Source organism: Salvelinus namaycush, chromosome 37, assembly GCF_016432855.1.
Source record: "Salvelinus namaycush isolate Seneca chromosome 37, SaNama_1.0, whole genome shotgun sequence".
NCBI classification, from domain to species: Eukaryota; Metazoa; Chordata; class Actinopteri; order Salmoniformes; family Salmonidae; genus Salvelinus; species Salvelinus namaycush.
In genome coordinates, this window is record NC_052343.1 from 27292506 (window position 1) to 27316339 (window position 23834).

Here is a 23834-nt window from a genome sequence, read left to right on the forward strand (position 1 = left end):
AACAGATTAAACCAAAAACAGTAACACAATTTGATAAATATGGATGCATTCAGAAACCTTTATAAGAAGTTGATTGTATGGCTTTAGAGAGCGATTCAATATTTAAATATGTTTTATAGCTGAAACGAGAGCAATATTATTTGGTATGAAACTTCACAAAATCCCACTCCTGTACATTAGGCGGCGGTAAAGCGCATCCAGGAGGACTACTGTACGGAAGGAGGCATAAACAGCGAAGAAAACACCTCAACCAGAGTCCTGGAATCAGAAACACTTCCTGTTTCTAGACAGTCCTTGGAAAAACAAACAAATCACATGTGTTTTGATGGCAATGACACGATAGCTAAATCATGTGTGTACTAAATTGTTCTAGGCAATTTCTCTCTCAGATACTTTCACATAATGTTATTCGAGGGTATACTGGTGTCGTTAGAGGTACGTGTTTAATTTCAAAAGCGCGACGCAGCACAACATTTTTGTATCAACGTAACACATGTCTTGCCTCTCAACAATTGCATCCACACCTCTCTGCATTTTACAACGGTATTAGACGATATTACGCCGATTTACATAATGAAGAGAATGTTTTAAAATTGGACAGCCTTGGCAAGCTTCTGGCACAACAAGATGAATATGAGATGCAGAGTGACTCAAGCAAAAGTAAGTAGAACTAAAATTGACTTAATCAGATAACTAGCTAGCTAACGTTAGTGGTGTGAGTAACGTTAGATGGTTACAAGGCACCCAATTCAATTACAAAGTCACACTATCTGATCTAGCTAAGCGCCATACCTGCCTCTTCGTGTTAAAGTTCGTTACGTATTTTTTCGAAATTACAGGGTTGTGCATGACACTTTTCTGTAGACCAATTATAAAGCTTCATATAGGGATAACTATCGGAGTTTACTCACCTCCAAAACACCACCTCCAAAGCATTCTATAAATACAGGCAAAAAACAAATGCTAAATGGTCTCCTTTTCCATTCCACAGAAATCACAGTTATAGTCAATATGTAGCTTGAATCTTTCCAAGGATAGATTCTATGTAACATTTTAAATGAAACTTCCTTTACTTTGTTACTGATACAATACACCCAGGCTAGTGTATTACGAATGCACATACTGAATGACTGTTTAGATCCTCCCTCTCTCCTTGCTGTAGGAAACCCGCAGGAAGACTTTAACATCGACGTGTTGGTGTCCCTGCTCCGCCAGGAGAATGCAGCAGACATCTGTGTCATCAAGGTGCCTGAGGACATCAAGTACACAGACTACTTCATCGTTGTCAGCGGGTCCTCCTCAAGACACCTCCGTGCCATGGCCCTCTACGCCATTAAAGTGGTAATTCCTTTATTGAATCAATTGTAGGTTTGCAAAATTCCGGTAACTTTCCCCAAATTTCCAGGTTTTCCAGAAATCCTGGTAGGAAGAATCACAGAATCCGAAGGGAATAAGCAGGAAACTTGGGAATTTCTGGAAAAGTTACTCAAATTTTGAGTAACATGTGAATTATTCACATGTATTTGGAACATGTGAATAATGGTGCTGCTGGTCAAAGCTGTGCAGAAAACAGCATGTACATTTGGCACCACTGTGTTGTAATACATGTTTCATATTTTGGCAGTACAAATATATGAAGAAAGATGGGGACCCACATGCCAAGATTGAGGGAAAGGATGCAGAAGACTGGATGTGCATTGACTTTGGTATGTTTGATAATCTGCTCCTGTGGATTATAGTACATGAAGATTAGAATCATTTACTGAAATAACACACTGATGGTCTCTAGAAATATTACACTGATATATCTTCTCAGAATATGTGTGTAACCGATGTGAAATGGCTAGCTAGTTAGCGGTGGTGCGCGCTAATAGCGTTTCAATCGGTGACGTCACTCGCTCTGAGGCCTTGAAGTAGTTGTTCCCCTTGCTCTGCAAGGGCCTCGGCTTTTGTGACGCGATGGGTAACGATGCTTCGTGGGTGACTGTTGTTGTTGTGTGCAGAGGGTCCCTGGTTCTAGCCCAGGTATGGGGTGGGACGGAGGGACGGAAGCTAAACTGTTACATATGGTTAATAAGGTAAGGTTAGGGCCTCCCGGGTGGCGCAGTGGTCTAGGGCACTGCATCGCAGTGCTAACTGCGCCACCAGAGTCTCTGGGTTCGCGCCCAGGCTCTGTCGCAGCCGGCCGCGACCGGGAGGTCCGTGGGGCGACGCACAATTGGCATAGCGTCGTCCGGGTTAGGGAGGGTTTGGCCGGTAGGGATATCCTTGTCTCATCGCGCTCCAGCGACTCCTGTGGCGGGCCGGGCGCAGTGCGCGCCAACCAAGGGGGCCAGGTACACGGTGTTTCCTCCGACACATTGGTGCGGCTGGCTTCCGGGTTGGAGGCGCGCTGTGTTAAGAAGCAGTACGGCTGGTTGGGTTGTGCTTCGGAGGACGCATGGCTTTCGACCTTCGTCTCTCCCGAGCCCGTACGGGAGTTGTAGCGATGAGACAAGGTAGTAATTACTAGCGATTGGATACCACGAAAATTGGGGAGAAAATGGGATAAAAAAAAAAAAAGGTAAGGTTATTACATTTGTGAAAATGTCAATTTCTTACTTGCTAATCCCATTGCTCTCTCTCTCGCTGTGTCCTCTCGCTGTGTCCTCTCGCTGTCTCCTCTCTCTGTCTCTCTCCTCTCTCTGTCTCTCTCTCCCTTCTCTCTCTCTCTCTCCCTTCTCTCTCTCTCCCTTCTCTCTCTCTCCCTCTCTCTCTCCTTTCCCCCCTGTAGGAAGGATGGTGGTCCACTTCATGCTACCAGAGACCAGAGAGGTGTATGAACTGGAGAAGCTGTGGACACTACGTTCTCTTGATGAACAGTTGAGCTCCATCCCTGTTGAGACGCTCCCAGAGGACTTCATATATGGAGCCGATGTCAATGTCACCAAGTGACTCAACAATTAAAGAACTGTTGAGACTGGAGTGTTATTTATTGAAAAGAAGAGACACTGAGTCTGCTTCTTAAATGGCACCCTATTCCCTTTATAGTGCACTACTTTTGACCAGACCTATTCCCTTTATAGTGCACTACTTTTGACCGTAGTCCTATGGGCCCTGTAGGGAAAAGCAGCGTACCATTTGGGGCTCATTCCAAATGTTGAAAACTGCAGTTACTGGTTGAATTCAGCCTGTAAATTGAAGTTGTCCTCTAAGCTTTGATATTTGTTACCATTATAAACCAGTCTGCTATGCAGACTAGATGACACAAGAAGAAGTGTCTTACAATCATGGTTGTTAATGTTTGCACTGGAATGTAGCTAGGGGTTTAGGGTGTTTTTGTGTGTGTTAAGATGTATTGATGCAAATGGGGAGGGGGATTCAGTGGCAATGGTTGTTTGGGCATTTCATCAGAAGACTGAATTTTATTAAAGAATTCATATCAAAAATACTTTTCATAAGATATTGTATTGTTCATGATGACTCCTGGCTGGCCACACATTATTACATTCAGTAGATGTTAACAGTGACATCATCTGGTGCAGAGCTTGGTATATAAACAACAGAACAATTGTTTGTTGGCTATAGTCAGTGTATAAAGCTAAACAAAATATGGTCTTGTGCAGCTCCTTGTAACTTAAGAACGATCAGTGGTGGAAAAAGTACCACATTTTCATACTAAGAGTAAAGATACCTTAAGAGAAAATGACTCAAATAAAAGTGAAAGTCACCCAGTAAAATACTACTTGAGTAAAAATATACTTAAGCATCAAAAGTAAAAGTATAAATAATTAGATTTCTTATATAAAGCATTTTCTTGTGTTTTTAATTTACGGAAAGCCAGGGGCGTGGTCCAACACTCAGACATTATTTACAAACGAAGTATGTGTTTAGTGAGTCCGCCAGATCAGAGGCGCTCCGCGTTGCGTCAGGTTAGGAACAGCCCTTGGCCATGGTATATTGGCAATATACCACATCCCCTCGTGGCTTATCGCTTTAATATGTACTACACATTATTTACACCTGCTAAGAGACCCACTGTAGAGTATCACAAAAAAAAATGACTTCGGGCGTGCCCGTTTTTTCATGAACCGCTTGACCTCAGCATTGATTTTCTCAAAAGTGCATACATTTTTTTCGTTTACAGAAGACGCATATCAAGGTCCAAACAGGTGAGATTATTAGGTTGACCTACTGTAATTAAACATGTATTTTTGGCTGTTTCATGGACAACATCTGTTTTTTTAGAACAAATTATTTCTCCAAAAACTTTAATTTATAAATTGATAGATTTCACGTTGGCCTAGCCAGGGAGCCGTAGCCATGCATGCTAGCGCATAATCATGTTGTGTTTTGTACATCACAGCCAATCAACCTATAAACATAGACCAATGAATGATGGACGGTGAGAATAGTGAGTATTTTTTTTGTCGTCTAAATATTTCTATAACTATCCACTTAATTATGAAAAATATCCTTCACGTATTAATACTGGTTTCATTTAATTTTAGTGGAGCTTGTTGGTGTAACACACGTGTTGGATGCCAGCACGTTTTGGGCACAGGTAACGTAACTAACTACACGTAGCACATCCCACTATTGAATTCATTAACGTTAGAACTTTGGTTGAACATTTCACCCGTTGATTGAGTCATTTGATTTACACAAGAACACCAAAGAAATGTAACCCAAACATGTACACACAGTAAACTCCCATATGTTTGTTATGTGTTGTAGAATGTCAAGGACGATCAAGCCATTGAAAACATAAGAAATGCCTTGGCAGACAAATGCCCAACAGCCCCAAGGTTACTTGGAACTCCCAATCCTCAGAAGGTAAAGAAAGGTAGCAGCTAGACTTGGGAGATGGAGAAGAGAGACCATTATCATTGGATTCATACATTGCATCTATCTTGTGTTTGCATCTAGATTTATGGGGCAGTCTTCTCTGAGGACAGCTATTGGTACAGGTGCAAGGTCCTGCAGCAGACTGATAATGTGAGTCAATGAGTGTCTGGATACTACCCACATGGCACACTATTCCCTATAAAGTGCACTACTTTTGACCAGAGCCCTATGGGGAATTTGGGACATGCTGACCACCTCGCTGTCTGGAAAAGCCTACAGTACATGATGTGAGGGGGCTTATCAATGTATCATTGTGGTTCATACCTTCATTCTGACACAAGCATGATCTGTCTGTATCCACCTGAGGCTGTGCTGATGAGATCCTGGTTTGGAAGTTAAGTGGTTAGACAGGTAATAGATTTGGAATTGCAGCTGGTGTGTAACCAGTGGTGTGGTGATGACTGGCGTGAGGAGGCTGGCTGATGTGCTGACTGGCGTGAGGAGGCTGGCTGTTGTGCTGACTGGCGTGAGGAGGCTGGCTGTTGTGCTGACTGGCGTGAGGAGGCTGGCTGTAGTGCTGACTGGCGTGAGGAGGCTGGCTGTTGTGCTGACTGGCGTGAGGAGGCTGGCTGTGGTGCTGACTGGCGTGAGGAGGCTGGCTGTTGTGCTGACTGGCGTGAGGAGGCTGGCTGTGGTGCTGACTGGCGTGAGGAGGCTGGCTGTTGTGCTGACTGGCGTGAGGAGGCTGGCTGTTGTGCTGACTGGCGTGAGGAGGCTGGCTGTAGTGCTGACTGGCGTGAGGAGGCTGGCTGTTGTGCTGACTGGCGTGAGGAGGCTGGCTGTTGTGCTGACTGGCGTGAGGAGGCTGGCTGTTGTGCTGACTGGCGTGAGGAGGCTGGCTGATGTGCTGACTGGCGTGAGGAGGCTGGCTGATGTGCTGACTGGCGTGAGGAGGCTGGCTGTGGTGCTGACTGGCGTGAGGAGGCTGGCTGTTGTGCTGACTGGCGTGAGGAGGCTGGCTGTGGTGCTGACTGGCGTGAGGAGGCTGGCTGTGGTGCTGACTGGCGTGAGGAGGCTGGCTGTGGTGCTGACTGGCGTGAGGAGGCTGGCTGTGGTGCTGACTGGCGTGAGGAGGCTGGCTGTGGTGCTGACTGGCGTGAGGAGGCTGGCTGTTGTGCTGACTGGCGTGAGGAGGCTGGCTGTGGTGCTGACTGGCGTGAGGAGGCTGGCTGTGGTGCTGACTGGCGTGAGGAGGCTGGCTGTTGTGCTGACTGGCGTGAGGAGGCTGGCTGTGGTGCTGACTATGTATCCAACTTGTCTTTAAAATAAACATTGTTTCCAAATGGCACCCTATTCCCTATAGTGCACTACTTATCCCTATAGGCCCTGGTCAAAAGTAGTGCATTAATATAGGGAATAGGATGTGGATGCAGACTGACATTCCAATCTCCATCTGTGTCCAGTTTCACGTGTCCTACATTGACTATGGGAACACAGAGTTTGTCAGTCGGTCAGCTCTGGTGGAGCTGCCAGGGGATCTACAGGCACCTTGTCTGGCCAAGAAGTACAAGTTCCGGGGCTTCAATGTGTCCACTGACCAAGACTCAGCACATTTCCTGCAGGTACTCTGTTCCGCTCCATGTCATTAATGTCTATGTGGAAATATGGCAGGTCCCCCTTGCAAAATAGGATTCTTATCTCAAGGGTTAGTGTTTAGTATTTGGTGTCATATATGTGTGAATGGGTTGACACATTGTGATGTATTTTGAATAGAGTCCTTCTGCTCACAAAATGTGCATTGACTTGTTTTGCTCTTTAGGGAAAGGCCTTCCTAAAGAATCTGATCTATGGGAAGAAGGTCCGCATCCAGAAGAAGTCAGTCTGCTTCGACGGGACCATCCTGGTCCAGGCTTTTCAGGGAAACCTGGACATCGGTGAAGAGGTCCTCAAACAAACCTCTGTCTGTTATGTCCTGTATGGAGTTTTTATGACTCAAGGCACATCTTGAAAACTGACAATAAAATGCTCTCTTAGGTTTTGAAGATGAAGTTTGCCAAGTTCACCCTCCCGGGGAGTAACCGTGAGAGCCCTATGTCTGTGCGGGCCCTGCAGGAGTCCCATTGCCTGTGGCCTCAGCGGGTGTTGGATTGGGCTGGCCCCCAGGGAGATGGGGACATGCCTGGCTCTACAGTCTGCATGCCCAAACTACGGCCTGCTTTCCCCGACCAGAGTCCCCTTTCAATGAAGTAAGACACCTGTCTGTCTGTTCCGCTGGGATAATGAAGTAAGACACCTGTCTGTCTAGGACTGTGTTTTCTGTCTGTTCCTCTGGGATCCCAAGGACTGGAAATGTTTTGTTCCAGCCCAGCACTAGCACAGCTGATTTAACTAATCAAGAGCTTTGCGAGTAGTTGAATCAGGGGTGTTAGCAGTGGCCCATACTTTGACTTTTTCACTTGACATGACTAATCCTGTGGTGTGAATGGTATTGGGAGATCGGGCTGCCTTCTGAGAATCCGTAGACGAGCGAGTAAACTCCCACTGCCTTCCGTTCTACTTGCTAACATGCAATCATTGGAAAATAAAATTGATGATCTTTGATTATCCTACCAACGGGACATATAAGATATTACAGTTCTTAGTTTCACCGAATTGTGGCTGAACGACGACACGGATAATATAGAGCTGCTGAGATTTTCCATGCACCGGCAGAACAGAGATTCTATGTCTGGTAAGACATAGCGTGGGGGTGTGTGTCTTTATCAATAACAGCTGGTGCGCGATGTCTAATATTAAAGAAGTCTCGAGGTATTGCTTGCCTGAGGTAGAGTACCTAATGATATGTTGTAGACCACATTATCTACCAAGAGAGTTCTCATCTATATTATTCGTAGCCGTCTATTTACCACCACAGACCGATGCTGGCACTAAGACCGCACTCAACCAACTCTAATAAGGCCATAAGTAAACAACAAAATGCTCATCCAGAAGCGCCGCTCCTAGCGGCCGGGGACTTTAATGCAGGCGAACTTAAATCAGTTTTACCACATTTTTACCAGCATGTCACATGTGCAACTAGAGGGAAAAAAACTAGACCACCTTTACTCCACACACAGAGATGCATACAAAGCTCTCCCCTGCCCTCCATTTGGCTCATCTGACCATAATTCTATCCTCCTGATTCCTGCTTACAAGCAAAAACTAAAGCAGGAAGTACCAGTGACTCGCTCAATACGGAAGTGGTCAGATGATGCGGATGCTACTCTACAGGACTGTTTTGCTAGCACACACTGGAATATGTTCTGGGATTCCTCCGATGTCATTGAGGAGTACACCACATCAGTCATTGGCTTCATCAATAAGTGCATCAATGATGTCGTCCCCACAGTGACCGTACGTAAATATACCCAAACCAGAAGCCATGGATTACAGGCAACATCCGCATCGAGCTAAAGGCTAGACCTGCCGCTTTCAAGGAGCGGGACACTAATCCGGAAGCTTTACTAGGACGTGTACTCAAAGTATGTGCGGACCAACTGGCAAGAGTCTTCACTGACATTTTCAACCTCTCCCTGACTGATGAGTATGTAATCCCTACATGTTTCAAGCAGACCACCATACTCCCTGTGCCCAAAGAGGCGAAGGTAACCTGCCTAAATGATTACCGCCCCGTAGCCATGAAGTGCTTTGAAAGGCTGGTCATGGCTCACATCAACAGCATCCTCCTGGATACCCTATACCAGGTATTCCCAAACTGGGGTATGTACGCGCAATGCCTTTGGGGGTACGCCAAATAAAAATGTGATTCACTTTATAAAAAAATACATGTGATTCACATTTACAACAGTCCATTTAGATTTTCCAATGGGGCTATACATTTGGGTGAGGTTATTTTTCTCACCGGAGTATTCTTGTTTCACTGCCAGAAAATAAAATGAAACCATATAGTGTTCAATGAAATAACACAATGTCAAATACGGGTAGCCTCGTCAAGTAATTAACATCCAATCACATTAACCGTTACTCTCTCGCAGGAATTCCACTAACAGTCCGTATTTAGCCAAACGTAGCTGCTGCTCTTTCCGTTTGTGTGAAAATTGATTAATGGTTAAAAAAAGGAAGGCCCACGTCTATAGACACATACCAGCTCTACTGGTAGTACTGCTACTACCAGCAGTACTACACCTGTACCTGTTGACGACACAAGTTGTTCCACGAGCACATCCAATGCTAGTATCAGTAATTCTACATTTGTTGTTAGCCCAGCTAGCATGGACACTGACAGTTGTGAATCTGATGCAGCCGAAGAGCTACTGCCCCCTTACCCGGGAAAGCACCAAACAACAGACAGGGACATTGGACCAATGAAGAGGCACAAATATGATGAGAACTACATTGATTTGGGGTTCACTTATATCGGGAGTAGTGTCTTTCCTCAGCCACAGTATGTTAATATGTGAAAAAGTACTATCTCACAACTCAATGAAACCTTCACTCTTGCGCAGACATTTAGAAACAAAACATGCCAATTTTAAAAATAAGCCACAGGAATTTTTGGAGCGAGAATTAAGATGACTTTCGAGTAGTGAGACATGTATAAAAGCAACAGATACATTAATAATAAGGGTCTAGAAGCGACTTATATGGTGATCTACCGAGTGGCTAGGACAGGCAAGTCCCATACTATTGTGGAAGGATTTAATTCTTCCTGCTACCGCTGATATGGCTGGGACAATGCTAGGGGAAAAGGCCCCAAAAAATTATACAGACAATGCCTTCATCAAACAACACAGTTTCATGACCTCCCGGGTGGCTTAGTGGTCTAGGGCTCTGTCGCAGCCGGCCGCAACCGGGAGGTCCGTGGGGCGACGCACAATTGGCATACCGTCGTCCGGGTTAGGGAGGGTTTGGCCGGTAGGGATATCCTTGTCTCAGTATGTAAAAATGTAATAAAATGTATGCACTCTACTGTAAGTCGCTCTGGATAAGAGCGTCTGCTAAATGACTAAAATGTAAATGACGCATCAGTGACATGGCAGGAGATGTTTTGAAACAATTACTGCTTCGCATACAAGCCAGTGAATTCTATGCATTACAGCTGGATGAGTAAAACGAATTTGGCAGGCCTTGCACAGCTCCTGGTATATGGGCCTGGCACAGCTCCTGGTATATGGGCCTGGCACAGCTCCTGGTATATGTCTGTTAAGTTTATGGGGGGGTCAATTAAGAAAGACATCCTCTTCTTGAAACCAGAACAACAGGAGAGGATATTTTTTAAAGTAGTGCACAGCTTTGTGACATCAAATGGACTTTGGTGGTCAAGATGTGTTGGCATCTGTACTGATGGAGCAAAAGCCATGACAGTGAGACATAGTGGAGTGGTAACGCGCGTGCAAGCAGTTGCTCCCGACCCTACATGGGTACACTGACGCATCCATCGAGAGGCTCTTGCTGCCAAGGGAATTCCTGACAGCTTGAAAGACATTTTGGACACTACAGTGAAAATGGTTAACTTTGTTAAAGCAAGGCCCCTGAACTTGTGTATTTTCTGCACTATGCAAGGATCTGGGCAGCGACCATGTAACGCAACATACAGAAGTGCGCTGGTTATCAAGGGGCAAAGTATTGACACGTTTTTTGGTTTTTAATTTAGAGACGAGCTTAAAGTTTTCTTTACTGACCATAATTTTCACTTGTCTGACCGCTTGCATGATGACGAGATTCTCACACGACTGGCCTATCTGGGTGATGTTTTTTCTCACCTTAATGATCAGGTCAGAGAACTGGCAATGTGGTGCCAGGACAACAACCTCTACCTCCGTGTGAGCAAGACAAAGGAGCTGATCGTGGACTACAGGAAAAGGTCAGCCGAACAGGCCCCAATTAACATCGACGGGGCTGTAGTGGAGCAGGTTGAGAGTTTCAAGTTCCTTGGTGTCCACATCACAAAATAACTATTATGGTCCAAACACACCAAGACAGTTGTGAAGAGGTCATGACAACACCTTTTCCCCCAGGAGACTGAAAAAGATTTGGCATGGGTCCCCAGATCCTCAAAAAGCTCTACAACTGCACCATCGAGAGCATCCTGACCGGTTGCATCACTGCCTGGTATGGCAACTGCTCGGCATCTGACCGTAAGGCGCTACAGAGGGTAGTGTGTAGGAGTGTGTCACTGGGGCCAAGCTTCCTGCCATCCAGGACCTCTATACCAGGCGGTATCAGAGGAAAGCACATTCAATTGTCAGAGACTCCAGTCACCCAAGTCAAAGACTGTTTTCTCTGCTACCGCACGGCAAGAGGTACCGGAGCACCAAGTCGGGGACCAAAAGGCTCCTTAACAGATTCTACCCCCAAGCCATAAGACTGCTGAACAATTAGTCAAATGGCCACCGGACTATTACATTGATCCATTTGTTTTGTACACTGCTGCTACTCTCTGTTTATTATCTATGCATAGTCACTTCACCCCTACCTGCATGTACAAATTACGTCAAATAACCTGAACCCCTGCACACTGACTCGGTACCGGTACCCCATGTATATAGCCTAGTTATTGTTACTTTTTATTATTTTATTATATTTGTATTTTTTACTTTAGTTTATTTGGTAAATATTTTCTTAACTCTTGAACTGCACTGTTAGTTAAGGGCTTGTAAGTAAGCATTTCACGGTAAGGTCAACACTTGTTGTATTCGGCGCATGTGACAAATAAAGTTTGACTTGTTTGGTGGCTGGAAGTAGCTTTGGGGATTTAACATGATAAGCTGCTGGAGTGGAGATTGACTCTTCGGTTTAGTCTGTTAATAGTTTAAACTGAGAATGTAGCAATGAGCCAGCCAGTACAATATAATCTGTGTGTGTGTGTGAGCCAGCCAATACAATAGAATCAACATTGTGTGTGTGTGTGAGCCAGCCAGCCAGCCAATACAATAGAATCAACATGGTGTGTGTGAGCCAGCCAGCCAATACAATAGAATCAACATGGTGTGTGTGAGCCAGCCAGCCAATACAATAGAATCAACATGGTGTGTGTGAGCCAGCCAGCCAATACAATAGAATCAACATGGTGTGTGTGAGCCAGCCAGCCAATACAATAGAATCAACATGGTGTGTGTGAGCCAGCCAGCCAATACAATAGAATCAACATGGTGTGTGAGACAGAGTGTGAGGAGAACCATGAATACCTTGTTACTTTTGCAGCATGTTTCTATAAAGACTGTTTAGAGATGTAGGGGTTGCAACAAGCTCAGGATGATCAGTGATTGGGGTTGTTTGTAGTAGTGATTACTAACTGGGTTGTTTGTAGTAGTGATTACTAACTGGGTTGTTTGTAGTAGTGATTACTAACTGGGTGGTTTGTAGTAGTGATTACTAACTGGGTGGTTTGTAGTAGTGATTATTAACTGGGTTGTTTGTAGTAGTGATTATTAATATTAACTGGGTGGTTTGTAGTAGTGATTATTAATATTAACTGGGTTGTTTGTAGTAGTGATTATTAATATTAACTGGGTTGTTTGTAGTAGTGATTATTAATATTAACTGGGTTGTTTGTAGTAGTGATTACTAACTGGGTGGTTTGTAGTAGTGATTATTAATATTAACTGGGTTGTTTGTAGTAGTGATTATTAATATTAACTGGGTTGTTTGTAGTAGTGATTATTAATATTAACTGGGTTGTTTGTAGTAGTGATTATTAATATTAACTGGCTTGTTTGTAGTAGTGATTATTAATATTAACTGGGTTGTTTGTAGTAGTGATTACTAACTGGGTGGTTTGTAGTAGTGATTATTAATATTAACTGGGTTGTTTGTAGTAGTGATTATTAATATTAACTGGGTTGTTTGTAGTAGTGATTATTAATATTAACTGGGTTGTTTGTAGTAGTGATTATTAATATTAACTGGGTTGTTTGTAGTAGTGATTACTAACTGGGTTGTTTGTAGTAGTGATTATTAATATTAACTGGGTTGTTTGTAGTAGTGATTACTAACTGGGTGGTTTGTAGTAGTGATTACTAACTGGGTGGTTTATAGTAGTGATTACTAACTGGGTTGTTTGTAGTAGTGATTATTAACTGGGTTGTTTGTAGTAGTGATTATTAATATTAACTGGGTGGTTTGTAGTAGTGATTACTAACTGGGTTGTTTGTAGTAGTGATTATTAACTGGGTTGTTTGTAGTAGTGATTACTAACTGGGTGGTTTGTAGTAGTGATTACTAACTGGGTTGTTTGTAGTAGTGATTATTAACTGGGTTGTTTGTAGTAGTGATTACTAACTGGGTGGTTTGTAGTAGTGATTACTAACTGGGTTGTTTGTAGTAGTGATTACTAACTGGGTTGTTTGTAGTAGTGATTACTAACTGGGTGGTTTGTAGTAGTGATTACTAACTGGGTGGTTTGTAGTAGTGATTACTAACTGGGTGGTTTGTAGTAGTGATTACTAACTGGGTGGTTTGTAGTAGTGATTACTAACTGGGTGGTTTGTAGTAGTGATTATTAACTGGGTGGTTTGTAGTAGTGATTACTAACTGGGTTGTTTGTAGTAGTGATTACTAACTGGGTGGTTTGTAGTAGTGATTACTAACTGGGTTGTTTGTAGTAGTGATTACTAACTGGGTTGTTTGTAGTAGTGATTATTAACTGGGTTGTTTGTAGTAGTGATTACTAACTGGGTTGTTTGTAGTAGTGATTACTAACTGGGTTGTTTGTAGTAGTGATTACTAACTGGGTGGTTTGTAGTAGTGATTACTAACTGGGTGGTTTGTAGTAGTGATTACTAACTGGGTGGTTTGTAGTAGTGATTATTAACTGGGTTGTTTGTAGTAGTGATTATTAATATTAACTGGGTGGTTTGTAGTAGTGATTATTAATATTAACTGGGTGGTTTGTAGTAGTGATTACTAACTGGGTGGTTTATAGTAGTGATTACTAACTGGGTTGTTTGTAGTAGTGATTATTAACTGGGTTGTTTGTAGTAGTGATTATTAATATTAACTGGGTGGTTTGTAGTAGTGATTACTAACTGGGTTGTTTGTAGTAGTGATTATTAACTGGGTTGTTTGTAGTAGTGATTACTAACTGGGTGGTTTGTAGTAGTGATTACTAACTGGGTTGTTTGTAGTAGTGATTATTAACTGGGTTGTTTGTAGTAGTGATTATTAACTGGGTTGTTTGTAGTAGTGATTATTAATATTAACTGGGTGGTTTGTAGTAGTGATTATTAACTGGGTTGTTTGTAGTAGTGATTACTAACTGGGTGGTTTGTAGTAGTGATTATTAACTGGGTTGTTTGTAGTAGTGATTATTAATATTAACTGGGTGGTTTGTAGTAGTGATTATTAACTGGGTTGTTTGTAGTAGTGATTACTAACTGGGTGGTTTGTAGTAGTGATTACTAACTGGGTTGTTTGTAGTAGTGATTATTAACTGGGTTGTTTGTAGTAGTGATTATTAACTGGGTTGTTTGTAGTAGTGATTATTAACTGGGTTGTTTGTAGTAGTGATTACTAACTGGGTGGTTTGTAGTAGTGATTACTAACTGGGTGGTTTGTAGTAGTGATTACTAACTGGGTTGTTTGTAGTAGTGATTATTAACTGGGTTGTTTGTAGTAGTGATTACTAACTGGGTTGTTTGTAGTAGTGATTATTAACTGGGTTGTTTGTAGTAGTGATTACTAACTGGGTGGTTTGTAGTAGTGATTACTAACTGGGTGGTTTGTAGTAGTGATTACTAACTGGGTGGTTTGTAGTAGTGATTACTAACTGGGTGGTTTGTAGTAGTGATTACTAACTGGGTGGTTTGTAGTAGTGATTACTAACTGGGTGGTTTGTAGTAGTGATTATTAACTGGGTTGTTTGTAGTAGTGATTATTAATATTAACTGGGTGGTTTGTAGTAGTGATTATTAATATTAACTGGGTTGTTTGTAGTAGTGATTACTAACTGGGTGGTTTATAGTAGTGATTACTAACTGGGTTGTTTGTAGTAGTGATTATTAACTGGGTTGTTTGTAGTAGTGATTATTAATATTAACTGGGTGGTTTGTAGTAGTGATTACTAACTGGGTTGTTTGTAGTAGTGATTATTAACTGGGTTGTTTGTAGTAGTGATTACTAACTGGGTGGTTTGTAGTAGTGATTACTAACTGGGTTGTTTGTAGTAGTGATTATTAACTGGGTTGTTTGTAGTAGTGATTATTAACTGGGTTGTTTGTAGTAGTGATTATTAACTGGGTTGTTTGTAGTAGTGATTACTAACTGGGTTGTTTGTAGTAGTGATTATTAACTGGGTTGTTTGTAGTAGTGATTATTAACTGGGTGGTTTGTAGTAGTGATTATTAACTGGGTGGTTTGTAGTAATGATTACTAACTGGGTGGTTTGTAGTAGTGATTACTAACTGGGGTGTTTGTAGTAGTGATTATTAACTGGGTTGTTTGTAGTAGTGATTATTAACTGGGTTGTTTGTAGTAGTGATTATTAACTGGGTTGTTTGTAGTAGTGATTATTAATATTAACTGGGTGGTTTGTAGTAGTGATTATTAACTGGGTTGTTTGTAGTAGTGATTACTAACTGGGTTGTTTGTAGTAGTGATTACTAACTGGGTTGTTTGTAGTAGTGATTACTAACTGGGTTGTTTGTAGTAGTGATTACTAACTGGGTGGTTTGTAGTAGTGATTATTAACTGGGTGGTTTGTAGTAGTGATTACTAACTGGGTGGTTTGTAGTAGTGATTACTAACTGGGTGGTTTGTAGTAGTGATTACTAACTGGGTGGTTTGTAGTAATGATTACTAACTGGGTGGTTTGTAGTAGTGATTACTAACTGGGTGGTTTGTAGTAGTGATTACTAACTGGGTGGTTTGTAGTAGTGATTATTAACTGGGTGGTTTGTAGTAGTGATTATTAACTGGGTGGTTTGTAGTAGTGATTATTAACTGGGTGGTTTGTAGTAGTGATTATTAACTGGGTGGTTTGTAGTAGTGATTATTAATATTAACTGGGTGGTTTGTAGTAGTGATTATTAATATTAACTGGGTGGTTTGTAGTAGTGATTATTAATATTAACTGGGTGGTTTGTAGTAGTGATTATTAACTGGGTGGTTTGTAGTAGTGATTATTAATATTAACTGGGTGGTTTGTAGTAGTGATTACTAACTGGGTTGTTTGTAGTAGTGATTACTAACTGGGTGGTTTGTAGTAGTGATTACTAACTGGGTGGTTTGTAGTAGTGATTACTAACTGGGTGGTTTGTAGTAGTGATTACTAACTGGGTGGTTTGTAGTAGTGATTACTAACTGGGTGGTTTGTAGTAGTGATTACTAACTGGGGTGTTTGTAGTAGTGATTATTAACTGGGTTGTTTGTAGTAGTGATTATTAACTGGGTTGTTTGTAGTAGTGATTATTAACTGGGTTGTTTGTAGTAGTGATTATTAATATTAACTGGGTGGTTTGTAGTAGTGATTATTAACTGGGTTGTTTGTAGTAGTGATTACTAACTGGGTTGTTTGTAGTAGTGATTACTAACTGGGTTGTTTGTAGTAGTGATTACTAACTGGGTTGTTTGTAGTAGTGATTACTAACTGGGTGGTTTGTAGTAGTGATTATTAACTGGGTGGTTTGTAGTAGTGATTACTAACTGGGTTGTTTGTAGTAGTGATTACTAACTGGGTGGTTTGTAGTAGTGATTACTAACTGGGTGGTTTGTAGTAATGATTACTAACTGGGTGGTTTGTAGTAGTGATTACTAACTGGGTGGTTTGTAGTAGTGATTACTAACTGGGTGGTTTGTAGTAGTGATTATTAACTGGGTGGTTTGTAGTAGTGATTATTAACTGGGTGGTTTGTAGTAGTGATTATTAACTGGGTGGTTTGTAGTAGTGATTATTAACTGGGTGGTTTGTAGTAGTGATTATTAACTGGGTGGTTTGTAGTAGTGATTATTAACTGGGTGGTTTGTAGTAGTGATTATTAACTGGGTGGTTTGTAGTAGTGATTATTAATATTAACTGGGTGGTTTGTAGTAGTGATTATTAATATTAACTGGGTGGTTTGTAGTAGTGATTATTAATATTAACTGGGTGGTTTGTAGTAGTGATTATTAACTGGGTGGTTTGTAGTAGTGATTATTAATATTAACTGGGTGGTTTGTAGTAGTGATTACTAACTGGGTTGTTTGTAGTAGTGATTACTAACTGGGTGGTTTGTAGTAGTGATTACTAACTGGGTGGTTTGTAGTAGTGATTACTAACTGGGTGGTTTGTAGTAGTGATTACTAACTGGGTGGTTTGTAGTAGTGATTACTAACTGGGTGGTTTGTAGTAGTGATTACTAACTGGGTGGTTTGTAGTAGTGATTACTAACTGGGTGGTTTGTAGTAGTGATTACTAACTGGGTGGTTTGTAGTAGTGATTACTAACTGGGTGGTTTGTAGTAGTGATTATTAATATTAACTGGGTGGTTTGTAGTAGTGATTATTAACTGGGTGGTTTGTAGTAGTGATTATTAATATTAACTGGGTGGTTTGTAGTAGTGATTATTAACTGGGTGGTTTGTAGTAGTGATTATTAACTGGGTGGTTTGTAGTAGTGATTATTAACTGGGTGGTTTGTAGTAGTGATTATTAACTGGGTGGTTTGTAGTAGTGATTATTAACTGGGTGGTTTGTAGTAGTGATTATTAACTGGGTGGTTTGTAGTAGTGATTATTAACTGGGTGGTTTGTAGTAGTGATTATTAACTGGGTGGTTTGTAGTAGTGATTATTAATATTAACTGGGTGGTTTGTAGTAGTGATTATTAATATTAACTGGGTGGTTTGTAGTAGTGATTACTAACTGGGTGGTTTGTAGTAGTGATTACTAACTGGGTTGTTTGTAGTAGTGATTACTAACTGGGTGGTTTGTAGTAGTGATTACTAACTGGGTGGTTTGTAGTAGTGATTATTAACTGGGTGGTTTGTAGTAGTGATTATTAACTGGGTGGTTTGTAGTAGTGATTATTAATATTAACTGGGTGGTTTGTAGTAGTGATTACTAACTGGGTTGTTTGTAGTAGTGATTATTAACTGGGTTGTTTGTAGTAGTGATTACTAACTGGGTTGTTTGTAGTAGTGATTACTAACTGGGTTGTTTGTAGTAGTGATTACTAACTGGGTGGTTTGTAGTAGTGATTACTAACTGGTGGTTTGTAGTAGTGATTACTAACTGGGTTGTTTGTAGTAGTGATTATTAACTGGGTTGTTTGTAGTAGTGATTACTAACTGGGTTGTTTGTAGTAGTGATTATTAATATTAACTGGGTGGTTTGTAGTAGTGATTATTAACTGGGTGGTTTGTAGTAATGATTACTAACTGGGTGGTTTGTAGTAGTGATTACTAACTGGGGTGTTTGTAGTAGTGATTACTAACTGGGGTGTTTGTAGTAGTGATTACTAACTGGTTGTTTGTAGTCGTGATTACTAACTGGTGTGTTTGTAGTCGTGATTACTAACTGGGGTGTTTGTAGTAGTGATTACTAACTGGGTGGTTTGTAGTAGTGATTACTAACTGGGTGGTTTGTAGTAGTGATTACTAACTGGTGTGTTTGTAGTAGTGATTACTAACTGGGGTGTTTGTAGTAGTGATTACTAACTGGGGTGTTTGTAGTAGTGATTACTAACTGGGGTGTTTGTAGTAGTGATTACTAACTGGGTGGTTTGTAGTAGTGATTACTAACTGGGTGGTTTGTAGTAGTGATTACTAACTGGGTGGTTTGTAGTAGTGATTACTAACTGGGTGGTTTGTAGTAGTGATTACTAACTGGGTGGTTTGTAGTAGTGATTACTAACTGGGTGGTTTGTAGTAGTGATTACTAACTGGGTGGTTTGTAGTAGTGATTATTAATATTAACTGGGTGGTTTTTTATCCTATGACTGTTTTTGTCCCAAATGGCACCCTATTCCCTGTATAACTTTTGACCAGAGCCCATATATAGGAAATGGTGTCCAAAATGGCCCCCCATTTCCTACATCCTATTCCCTAAATGCAGCACTACTTTTTACCAGGGCCCATAGGGTCAAAAGTAGTCCTTTAGAGAATAGGGTTGAGCAGCCTATGTGTGTTTTAACTCCTGCTCAGGGAGAAGAGCACGGCCACAGCCCAGAATGCTGCCAACCTAGTGAAGAAGAAGATGGACCAGGAGCTGGTGGAGGAGAACCAGAGGCTGAAGGCAGAACGAGAGACCCGGCGCAGGGAGGACCAGCTGAGAGACAGCCTCTCAGAGCTCCAGGTTGAACAAACAGAGTGGAGACACACACACACACACACACACACACACACACACACACACACACACACACACACACACACACACACACACAACAAGCTTTCCAGGACATTAGTTATGTATGAGTATCGTGTTGTAATTTCAGAAGTTGAAAGAGGAGACTGCTAATTATGCCAAAGAGGCAGAGAGATGGAAGGTGGAGAGGAACACACTCCAGAACCAATCAGAGCAGCTGGAGAAACACTTGCAAGATGCCAAACAGGAAGTGCAGGTGAGACTGGTGTCGTATGGAGCAGATGTCTACTAGTCAATGGGCCCTGAGCACCTGCTCATGGACACATCATAGCATTAACAGGTCAACATTCAATTCTCACCACAGCACATTAACGAGTCTACATTCAACCCTCACCACAGCACATTAACGAGTCTACATTCAACCCTCACCACAGCACATTAATGAGTCTACATTCAACCCTCACCACAGCACATTAATGAGTCTACATTCAACCCTCACCACAGCACATTAACGAGTCTACATTCAACCTTCATCACATCACATTAACGAGTCTACATTCAACCCTCACCACAGCACAATAACGAGTCTACATTCAACCTTCAGCACATTAACGAGTCTACATTCAACCCTCACCACATCACATTAATGAGTCTACATTCAAACCTCACCACAGCACAATAACGAGTCTACATTCAACCTTCACCACAGCACATTAACGAGTCTACATTCAACCCTCACCACAGCACATTAATGAGTCTACATTCAACCATCAGCACATTAATGAGTCTACATTCAACCTCACCACATTAATGAGTCTACATTCAACCTTCACCACAGCACATTAATGAGTCTACATTCAACCCTCACCACAGCACATTAATGAGTCTACATTCAACCCTCACCACATTAAGGAGTCTACATTCAACCCTCACCACATCACATTAATGAGTCTACATTCAACCCTCACCACATCACATTAATGAGTCTACATTCAACCTTCACCACAGCACATTAATGAGTCTACATTCAACCCTCACCACATCACATTAATGAGTCTACATTCAACCCTCACCACATCACATTAATGAGTCTACATTCAACCCTCACCACAGCACATTAATGAGTCTACATTCAACCCTCACCACATCACATTAATGAGTCTACATTCAACCCTCACCACAGCACATTAATGAGTCTACATTCAACCCTCACCACAGCACATTAATGAGTCTACATTCAACCCTCACCACAGCACATTAATGAGTCTACATTCAACCCTCACCACAGCACATTAATGAGTCTACATTCAACCCTCACCACAGCACATTAATGAGTCTACATTCAACCCTCACCACAGCACATTAATGAGTCTACATTCAACCCTCACCACATCACATTACCGAGTCTACATTCAACCCTCACCACAGCACATTAACGAGTCTACATTCAACCCTCACCACATCACATTAACGAGTCTACATTCAACCCTCACCACAGCACATTAACGAGTCTACATTCAACCCTCACCACAGCACATTAATGAGTCTACATTCAACCCTCACCACATTAACGAGTCTACATTCAACCCTCACCACATTAATGAGTCTACATTCAACCCTCACCACAGCACATTAATGAGTCTACATTCAACCCTCACCACACCTAATCTATGGATTTCACATGACTGGAAATGCAGATATGCATCTGTTGGTAACAGATACCTTTAAAAAAGGTAGGGGCGTGGTGGATCAAAGAACCAGTCAGTATCTGGAGTGACCACCATTTGCCTCATGCAGAGCGACACATCTCCTTCGCATAGAGTTGATCAGGCTTTTGATTGGCCAGTGGAATGTTGTCCCGCTCATCAATGGCTGTGCGGAGTTACTGGATATTGGAGGGAACTGGAACACGCTGTCGTATACGTTGATCCAGAGCATCCCACACATGCTCAATGGGTGACATGTCTGGCAAGTATGAGGCAATGGAAGGACTGGGACATTCATCCGTGAAGAGCACACTTCTCCAGCATGCCAGTTGCCATCGAAGGTGAGCATTTGCCCACTGAAGTCTGTTACGACACCAAACTGGTCAGGTCAAGTCTCTGGTGAGGACGACGAGCACGCAGATGAGCTTCACTGAGAAATTCTTTGGTTGTGCAAACCCACAGCTTCATCAAATGAAGAAGTTGGATGTGGAGGTCCTGGGCTGGCGTGGTTACACAAGGTTTGTGGTTTTGAGGCCGGTTGGACGTACTGCAAATTCTCTAAAACTATGTTGCAGGTGGCTTATGGTAGAGAAATGAACATTCAATTCTCTGGCAACAGCTCTGGTGGACATTCCTGCAGTCAGCATGCTAATTGCATGCTTCCCCAAAACTTGAGACATCGGTAGCATTGTGTTGTGTGACAAAACTGCACATTTTAGAGTGGCCTTTTATTGTCCCCAGCACAAGGTGCACCTGTATAATGATCATGCTGTTTAATACGCTTCTTGATATGCCACACCTGTCAGGTGGATGGATTACTTTGGCAAAGTTGAAATGCTCACTAACAGCGACGTAAACACATTTGTGCACAAAATCTGAGAAAAATAAGCTTTTTGTGCGGATGGAAAAAAAAAAAGATATTTTCTTTCAGCTCATGAAACATGGGACCAACACTTTACATGTTGCGTTTATATTTGTGTTCAGTGTATAATGAAAATGTTTGGCTTTGTCCTCAACAATGTTTTTTTTGTTGTTGGCAGGGTCGTAAGTGTGGAAGGGACATGGTAGTGCAGGTATGAGGTTAAGGGGATAGACCTGGGTCTGGTTTCCCAAAAGCATCTTAATGCTAAGTTCATCGATAGAACCTTCCTAGAAACATTGTTAAATCTCCCAGCTGTTTCCCAAACCATCGTTAGAACCTTCCTAGAAACATTGTTAAATCTCCCAGCTGTTTCCCAAACCATCGTTAGAACCTTCCTAGAAACATTGTTAAATCTCCCAGCTGTTTCCCAAACCATCGTTAGAACCTTCCTATGTTACAGGAAAGATGCAGAGTTAAAACACTTGTAAGCCTAAATTCCAACGCTATCGGGAAGCCGGGCCCTGGGTTATAGTTAGAATGAATGTTATGAAAGACTGAAGGAACGTAAAGGTAGATAATGTGGCTAATGTCCTCATTAGCGGCATAAACAATGTAGCAGGTGTCTTGTGGATATATTCCTCGTGTCACCATTTGAGATTTATTTTTTGATCTTTAACACTTTATTGTTGTAAAAGTAAGCATTTCACTGTCAATCTACAGCTGTTGTTTCCAAAGCATGTGACATACGATTTGATTTGTGCTACTGTGTCTCTGTCTGGTGTTTTGAATGCTTCTCCCTGTGTTTAGGCTATGAGGGGACAGTTAAAGAAGAAGGAGAAGCAAGTGGATAAGCTCCTGGACTCAGCGGTGGCTGAACGGTTCTGTCGACTGGCTGAGAGAGTCGATTCTCTGAGAGGATTAAGGTACTGTGATGGTCTGGGTTGTAAATGGCGCCCTATATAGTGCACTCTGGTCGAAAGTACTGCACTAAATGGTAATGAGGTGCCATTTGGGACGTAACGCCATTTTCTGACCCCAACCCACACACCTCTCGAATTGGAATTATTTTATTATAGGATAACGAATATTAAGTAACAATGTTTTATTAAATATATTTAATTTTATTTTTCACAATTCAACATTTCACATTGAGTTACTGTTTCTATTGATTTGCATTATCGTGGTTTTATTTCTACTGGACAGAGAGAGAAACCCAGGTGACACGGATAGTGACAGCCTTACGGAGTCTATCAACATTGTCATAAACAACAGCATCTCTGCCCCGGTTGCCATGGAGAAGCTGGAGTCGGCATGGAGAGATTACAGCCTGGCTCAGGAGAAACTCAAGGCCTGTCAGACGGTCAGTCTGCATCCTACTGTTAAAGGCTATGTACAAAATGGCACCCTATTCCCTCTTTAGTGCACTACTTTAGACCAGGACCCATAGTGGTCTGGTTGAAAGTAGTGCACTAAATCTGGAATAGGTTGCCATTTGTGACACAAAGACACGCGTCTCGTCAGATCAGAATACAGTTTCTCATCAGTGAAATTACCATGTTTTGGCGTCCATTTTGCAGAAGGAGCAGCTTGGGGATCTGATAGACAACCGGAATAAGGTGCGAGGTGTTCTGACTGCCACTGTAGAGTCCTTCCTTCAGGAGGCTAAGTGTTTGCCAGTCAGACAACGCATGGACAAACTGGAGGTACTGAAAATGAAAACTATGATTCTGTCATCTGAATATTTTTTTTCATTCAACATTCCAAATATTTGAAGGGGGTTAGTTATTTCTAGATGACCTTACAGGATTGGGGTTATATCAAGGCTATCAGCTGAACATGCTCTGATGCATCAACATCTAAGAATGTGGCCCAAATAGCACCCTATTCCCTACATAGTGCACTATATAGGGTATTATTTGGGATGTGTGCTATAATCAAGCTGTTGTTACCCATGTGTCCGTGTTACAGGAGGTGAGCTCTTCCCTGACTGCAGTGTTTGGTCCATCCTCTATGGAGGGTGATGTTGGAGAGCAGGCCTTTGAGCAGTACTACCAGTGGAGGACTCAGAGGAGTCGGCTCACCAGCTCTGTCAGAGACGGGACGGACAAGGCCCTCAAGGCCCTGTGCACCTGGTCGGAGAACGTTGGCAAGGTACAGAAT

The 23834-nt window shown here is 42.1% G+C and overlaps 1 protein-coding gene across 1 annotated transcript in view; it reads left to right on the forward strand.

Moving 5' to 3' along the window:
* The first annotated feature begins 118 nt into the window (after positions 1-118).
* LOC120030946 (serine/threonine-protein kinase 31-like) overlaps positions 119-23834 on the forward strand; it is a 63388-nt gene continuing 39672 nt past the window's right edge. Inside the window, exons 1-13 of the mRNA XM_038976452.1 lie at positions 119-654; positions 4491-4543; positions 4717-4815; positions 4909-4977; positions 6291-6449; positions 6647-6769; positions 6862-7073; positions 18944-19094; positions 19237-19362; positions 22482-22597; positions 22878-23034; positions 23252-23377; positions 23643-23825. Of these exons, the coding sequence (XP_038832380.1) occupies positions 351-654; positions 4491-4543; positions 4717-4815; positions 4909-4977; positions 6291-6449; positions 6647-6769; positions 6862-7073; positions 18944-19094; positions 19237-19362; positions 22482-22597; positions 22878-23034; positions 23252-23377; positions 23643-23825 (1878 nt within the window). The 5' untranslated portion in view covers positions 119-350. The remainder of the gene's footprint in view (positions 655-4490; positions 4544-4716; positions 4816-4908; positions 4978-6290; positions 6450-6646; positions 6770-6861; positions 7074-18943; positions 19095-19236; positions 19363-22481; positions 22598-22877; positions 23035-23251; positions 23378-23642; positions 23826-23834) is intronic.